Source organism: Cynocephalus volans, chromosome 6, assembly GCF_027409185.1.
Source record: "Cynocephalus volans isolate mCynVol1 chromosome 6, mCynVol1.pri, whole genome shotgun sequence".
Classification (NCBI taxonomy): Eukaryota; Metazoa; Chordata; class Mammalia; order Dermoptera; family Cynocephalidae; genus Cynocephalus; species Cynocephalus volans.
This window is the reverse complement of record NC_084465.1, coordinates 158,957,994-158,965,271: the sequence shown is the minus strand read 5'-3', so window position 1 is coordinate 158,965,271 and position 7,278 is coordinate 158,957,994. Positions and strand designations below refer to the sequence as shown.

Sequence of the window (7,278 nt, the reverse complement as noted above, 5' to 3'; positions counted from 1 at the left end):
CGGCTGATACTTTGCTCTTGTCTTTGTTTCCCAGCCCTTCTTTCCCTTCTTCCAACCCCTTCAGGTGGGACGACTCTTCTCTATGTCTCTGTTATCCTACCGTATTTTTTTCAAAGCATCCTAGTCCCTTCCCCAGTATCCAGAGGTGTACCAAGTTGGGGAGGGCTGCTGGCGTGATCTGCTCAAGTTGCTTGTCTGTGGAGAATTTAAAAACAATCATGAAACCAAAGTCTGATCTGCTTTTTTTAATCATCATCACCACACACTGGCAATTCTAAAATGTTAGTGATATAATACTCCTTGGAAAAAAAATTCAAGATATAGAATGTTTCCAGCATCACAGAGGCTTTCTCAAGGAAATATTTTAATACCTAGCATATTATTTAATATGGTCCCAACTCTCCTTTCACAGGGTGCTGAGAAAATCAATCAATCTCAGTCATGTGTAGGGTACCCTCTGGGGTGTGGGAAGGTCAGGACTTTATGAACTCTAAGGTCCCCTCCCCTCTCCTGGGGGACTACTTACGTCTAGAAGGGGCTGTTTCTGTCCCCCCCTCTCAACCGACCATAGAGAGGGTCCTAAGCAAACTCACAAGGCCTCCCCTGTAGGCCCAGGGTGGGGGAAAAGGGATGCTCAAAGCGGTCAGCTCATTTTCCTGACCCACTGCTATTCCCAATGCCTGGCCAGGTGCCCCGAGGTGCTCAAAGCTGGGTCTGCAGGTCCTTCCTTTGTATCTGCGTGAGGCCGATGTTCTTCCTGTACGTCAACCAAAGCGATATACTGCAGTAGACCCAATGCAGAAGCAGACGTGAGAGTCCATTTTTCTATTCAGACTTCAAAAAGATTTGCAAAATGTAAAACAACAGCACTCTATTTTGGGGCGGGGGGAATACAGCTATTAAAAAATGTCATGTATTTATTTTTAATCGTTTTAATTTATAATATGGTAACACCGACAGCTACAACCCACACCACCAAAAGCATTCTAAGGCCCTCCATCATTTTTAAGAGCATACAGTGGTCCTGAGAGGAGGAGTCTGCGGACCGCACCCTCCTTTACCACAGGGCCACTCTAAGGTGCGGAGGCCGGGAGGGTGACCGCCCGTCCTGCACCGCCAGGCGGAGTCTCGCGTCACCCTAGTCCTCGAGCAGAGGCAGCACTGGCGGCCCACCGCCTCGCCGGCCGCGTCCCCTCGCCTGGGAAGCGTGGGGGACAGTATGTCTGCCGTCGGGACCACCTGGTAGCCCCCAAAAGTATGCGCTCAGTCACATCCCGTTCAGCAGAGTGAAAGCCAAGGCCCAGAGCCGCCAAGCGCCTCCCTCGGTCCCACGACCGTGCGGCCCACGGAGCCGGGCCGCCAGCCAGTCCAGGTGCCGATCCGCCGCCGCGGCTCCCGCCAGCCGCACATCCGGCACCCCGGCCGGAAGCTTCCTTTCCGGTTCCCAAGACCGCGCTCCGGAAGTGAGTCACTCTGCCAGCACCTAAGATGGCCGCCGACCCATCAGCCGCCTCGGTTAATGGCGGGGAAGCGGGTACGAACCCGGAAGTCGCCCGGCGAGTCCATGGCGGCCGCCGGGGGCGTGGCTTCCGGCGGCCTGCGACTGCTAGTCGCGGCGGCGGGGTCGAGCGGGGGTGGCAGTTGACAGGCGCTCCTCTCCCAACCGAGGCTGCTGGTGCTCGACTAGGCTGGCGGCCCCAGCTCTCGTCCCCACGTCTCAGCCCGCGAGGCGCCAGGGCCGCGCCGGGGCATGGACGAGGGGAAGATGGACGAGAATGAATGGGGGTACCACGGTGAGGGCAACAAGAGCCTGGTGGTGGCCCACGCGCAGGTGAGCGGCGGACTACAGGGGCCGGACCTCACTCGGACGGCCGGGTCCACTTGGGCGACCGGTTCCCCAGTGCCTTCCTCTCTCCCAGTGTCTTAGTCCCTTCCTCTCTCCCAGTGTCTTAGTCCCTCGTCCCCTCCAGCACCCTCCTTCCCGCCCGGGTTGGTCCCTTGTCCCCCCAGCACCTCTCTAAGCCGGGGTCCGCCCCTCGTCCCCTGCAGCATCCCTCCCTCAGGGTCTGTCCCCCTCCCCCCCGCACTCCCCCCCCCCGAGTCTGTGCCCCCAGCACTCCCCTCCTCCCCCCGGGCTTGTTCTCTGTCCCCCAGGGTCGGTTCCGCGCCCGCCTTCCCCCTCCCTCCCCCACCCCGTCCCGTCGGTGCCACCTCTTGCTGGGTGCCCGCCCGACTGCCAGGCCGCAGCGGGGCGGAGGCCGAGCCGGGACAGAGGTTCCGGGCAGCCCTGGAGGAAGAAGCGAAGTAGCCGGGGTGCTGTTGCTCCCAGCACGGAGGGAGTTCAGCCTCGTGAGACCACGGAATTGCTGTTCTCGCTGCTGCTGCTGTTTAAAATGACGGGGCATTGCCCACAAATCCTACTCCAGAATCTTAAAATTTAAAAGGTTTCCCCTTCTTAAGTCAGCGAGAGTGAGAGTTTCAGACACTGCAGTAAGAACTCCCAAGGAGGCGAATCTGGGAAGAGATGCGTGTGGATTTGTGTGAGGGCCCAGATCTCTTTGATGTCTTGCTGTCTGAAACAAACACTCAGGAATGTGGTGGGCTAGGAGCGGGGTGGGGGGGGAGGTGGGGCCAGGTGTCAGGTAGGGAGGGGTTAGAGCCTGCGAGTTAGAGGCGCACACAGTGGGGTTAATCCCTGTTCTACCACAGCTTGCCAAGGCTGTGTCTGTATTTGTAAAGTACAACTAGTAATAGAATTTGCTTTGTGGAACTGCTGGAAAGATCAATTGAGCAGCAGACGGACAAGTTATAACTAGCAGGTGATAACCATCATCCTCTTGGACCTATAAAGCAGAACTCAGAGAGGTTAAGGGCCCTGCCCCAGTCCAACAGCTCTACAGAAGTGATGCAGGTGCTGGAGTGCTGCCTTGCTCTGTTTTCCCACTGTGTGCACTGGCCAGCTGTAGTATAAGCCGCAGACACCCAGGTGGCCCCTAGGTTCTGCCTTTGCATTTTGTTACTCATTAGCACAGTTGGTGAGCTAAAGAGCTAAGGCTACAGGCTATGCTCTGGATCTTTAGTAAGGGACAAGTCTAACACGACGCTAACCATCTCTTGTGTGGCCTCTGGGCCCCTTGTGTTTGAAGGTCAGATGAAATAAGCGGTATCAACAGCCCACTTCCCTTTTGTTGTTATGTGCTGATTCCCTGAATCCTTTCTCACAACAAATACTCATCTTCCAATTCCTTGGTAAGACTGGATGTCGTATCTCTGCATTTTAGATAAAGCTAAGGCTTCTTTTGGTGGGGGCCTACATATTAAGTTTCAAAAGTAGTGGCAGACAAAGGAGCAAGTTCTGACTTGGAGCAAAAGGACACCCAGGGTGGAAGAGCAGAGGCTTCTGTGCAGTCATCTCTGGCACTTGGATCCCTTCTCCACTGTCCCCAATAGTGCACGTCCACCCCTTTCCCTGAGCAGGCCTCTCCAGGGCAGCCGGGACCTCCCTTGTTGTACAGCTTCAATTATTAGGATTGTGTTTCTTTTTTCTTTTACATTTTTGATGAGTTTGGTTGGTTTTTATTTATTTATTTTTTATTTTTTTCGGTAGCTGGCCAGTTGCAGGGAACTGAACCCTTGATCTTGATGATATGAGGCCAGGTTCTAGCCAATTTCTTTTATATTTTTAAACTTACTACAGCATCACACTGTCCTGGGCCTATGCTGTTCATTTTTTATTTTAAATCTAAATTTGCTCTACTATGCTCATTCCTGCTTGCGGTGGTTGTTAGCTCATCATTTTGAATGGACGATTATCACCACAAATAGTCTCTTAGGAAAACGTTTCCCATCAAGCTGAGGTTGGATGGCACCTGTGCCTGATGTAGATGAACTGAACTGCTCAGTGTAGAGCAGCCTGGAGAAGCCTTTGTGCTTGGCCTTGGCCTTGGCTGTGGACCCAGGAAGAGAGAGAAAGCCCTGGAAGGCAGCTTTTCAGGGCCCACTGTGCCCAATGAGAGGGTGTGTCTGTGAGTGGGACAGAGAGAAGGTGGGTAAGAGAATCTTTCTGTTCTCCAAGAGAGAAGGAGGCCTTTGCTATGGTTTTCTGGATAGGGAGAGGTTGCTTTCTCTGAGAGGACATCAACTATTCTCAGAATTGAAAGGCCCTGTCTGCCGTCCCTCCTCTCCAGTGTGAGATCACTGTGCACATCCTGCAGGAGCCGAAGGTCTGGGTGGGAGATCTGCCCTATAAGGAACACTGTGGTGCTCAAACATTGAATGAGAGAGAGCATGAGTGTGGGACTTGTGGAGAAAGGGGTCTGGGGAAGGAGGAGCTAAGTGTAGGCTGTAGGAGGGCATGGGGTGTGCTAAGGGTAGTCAGGGAGAAAGGGACAGTGTGAGGCCAGCAGGTTAACAGCAGGCCAGTCCAGAGAGAGGCGTTTCAATGGTGTTCCTGACAGTGGTCAGCTTCCCCACAGCCCCTTCACTCCAAGGTCGCCCAGGCAGCCCTGAATGGTTCTGATCTTGCCTGTCAGGCTGCATTCGGTCTTTGTTGGGGACAGTTGTGCAGTTTCACCCTTTCCCAGGTGTGGGCACCTGTGGTGTTCTCTGCCCTGCCCAGCTTGGCTCTGTCCTCCAGGGATGTCTGGAGCCCCAGGCACTGACTCTGTCAGGAGTCATTGGACAGGAGCATTTCCCATCTGGGCACACACTTTCCTCACTGCAGCCTGAGGCACTTGTGTTAGTGGCCACCTTTCAGGTTGCGAGGCCGGTGACCATCCTTCATGCTCTGTATTTCCCTCCTGCATGGCCTCTGTACTTGCCTGTGTCACCTTCAGCTTATTGGTTTTGGTTCTGCATCTTGTCCAGTGAAGGTCACTTTAAGTCTGGTTTGTCATTTGATCTCTTAGGTGTCTTCAGATCTGGGGCACTGAGCCCCTTCCCCAGGCCACCTGGGCCGTGGGATACAGGTGCAGAGTGTGGCCCACTCCTGTCACGACACTGAGCCATTGTGATGTTTTCCTTCTTGTTGACAGAGGTAATGTGAGAAGTTTTGCCATTTAATCTGACCTGCCAACAAAAGGATATTTATCTAAAGTGTGGAGAAAGCTGCTTGTTTCTAGCTGTTCCAGTTTTGTGACGTTTCTGAGATTCTGACAGCAGCTTCTGATCATTTCTGCAAATTGTTTTGGTGCCTGTTTTGGTGCTTGCAGGTGCGAAGTTCAAGCCGTCAGGTGCCATCGCACTGTTTCTCTGATCATCTCATGTTTTAGGATTTCTGGCTTGTGGACCATACCTTTTTCTTTGCCTAATACAGCATTATTTTACATATACATCAAAATATAAACAATTTAGATGGTTATTTTGTAGTGGATGGATTAAATAAATTATGCTATGTCCCATTTAATATGGAGAAATGTTTGCAGTGTTAAATGGAAAAAAGCAGGTTACAAAAGAAGATGCAGGGCTGGCCAGTTAGCTCAGTTGGTTAGAGTGTGGTGCTGATAACACCAAGGTCCAGGGTTTACTCCCTTTATTGGTCAGTCACCAAAACAAACAAACAAAGAGGTGATGCATAGTATGATTCTAATTACAAATGATGAGAAGAAAATACATGAAAATGCTACAAGTGGTTATCCCTTTGTATAGTATCATGAATTATTTTTACCTATTTGTTTTTTAAATATTTTGTAAATTGCCTATAATGAATATGTATTAAATCAGGAAAAAAGCATTGATTTTTTAAAAGTTCATACTCTTTGATCTACTAATATCTGTTCTAGTATTCTATTCTAAGGAAATAACTGAAAATTTAAATAAAGATCTTATACACAAAGATATCCATTACAGAATTATTTACAGTAGTCTAAGTGGAAAGCAATTGTCCAGTTCTCTAGGCATGTGAGTAGAGACCGTACGTCCTACTGAAGATGTGAGAAACACACAAGAGTTCGTGTTCTCTGTTTTTTCCAGCCATATGGCCACTCCTGTCTTTAGTCTTTACCTGAACCTAGTTGAAAAAGTCTTACCTTTCTGGTGCCCCTAGCATTTTCTTTTCTTTTTTTTTTTTTAAAAAGGTGACCGGTAAGGGGATCTTAACCCATGGCCTTGGTGTTATCAGCACCACACTCTCCCAAGTGAGCCACGGGCTGGCCCTTGCCCCCAGCATTTTCTAAGCCAGTGACTTACTCTGCGTGTGAGAGCTGTAATGATATTCTTGCAGGTTGGTACTGCTGGTGTGGCTTCTTTCTTGGCGAGCTTCTCTCTCATCACATCTGAGAGCTCATCAGCGAGCTCTGCAGGTTTGCTCCCTCTTTGTTCATTCCTTTATTTATACATGCAGTTGCGTGGATAGGATTTGTTTCTTTCCAAACCCTGTTCTTTTTGGTGACTTTCAGCCCTGCAGTGGTGCCTCCCTAACATGTCTGTGGGCCTGTCTGCCCTACCTCTATTTGCACGTCTTCCAGTACAGCCCGCCTCCCCCTGGCCAACCCCTCCCTCCTTCTAACTGAATTCGATCGGAATTCAGTCAGAGCAGCAGCTCCCATGCCCTCCTCTGTCTTCTGAGAACTGCGGTCCAGGAGGGTGAGGGAAGCGTTTCTGTGTCTGCAAGAGCAAGGCCCCTGCGTCACGGTTGTGGTGCAGCCCGGGATGATCAGAGGGCCCTGGACTTGTTGTGCTGCTCTGTGACTCCCCCATGGGCCTGCACGCTATCCTGTGTCCTCTTTGCACCTTGTCAGGTTTTCCATCCCTTTAGGGGTCACCTGAGCCATGCCTATCCCCACAGATGTCCCCCTGCACTCAGGGTTACATGGGTGCATGGCTGCCCTGCACGGCTCACACCTGCAGGAGATGGAGCCACCGAAGCTCGGGAAGATTGGCCTGGCCAGGCTGGACAAGGGACCAGCACCTGCTGTGCCCGCCTGAGCCCACCTCCTGTCTGGCCTCCCAGCTGTAGCCTGTGGAGGACTGGGCTTCCTTCCTTGGCAGGCATCTCCCGAGGTCCATCTTCATCCTCCATTGAATCTGCTTTGTTGTTCCACCCGAGGCTGTGAATTCCCGCTGCAGACCAGCTGCTCCATTGAGAGCGCCTCCTGGCAGAGCCCAGCACCACAGCCCTGCCTCCCATCCCCTCTTGAGTCCTGTGAGTCCTGAGCATGCATCTCTGGTTGTGTTGGCAACTTCAGCACCTCCTGCCCCTGGTGCCTGACAGACCCCCGGCAGCCTCCTGGTCTGACAGTGACAGAGCAGGGAGGGTTGGTTCACAGAGAGGGTGGCCTC

The 7,278-nt window shown here is 52.0% G+C and overlaps 1 protein-coding gene across 1 annotated transcript in view; it reads left to right on the top strand.

Annotated features, from left to right (window-relative positions):
• The first annotated feature begins 1,601 nt into the window (after nucleotides 1–1,601).
• IPPK (inositol-pentakisphosphate 2-kinase) overlaps nucleotides 1,602–7,278 on the top strand; it is a 61,690-nt gene continuing 56,013 nt past the window's right edge. Inside the window, exon 1 of the mRNA XM_063099790.1 lies at nucleotides 1,602–1,831. Within this exon, the coding sequence (XP_062955860.1) occupies nucleotides 1,751–1,831 (81 nt within the window). The 5' untranslated portion in view covers nucleotides 1,602–1,750. The remainder of the gene's footprint in view (nucleotides 1,832–7,278) is intronic.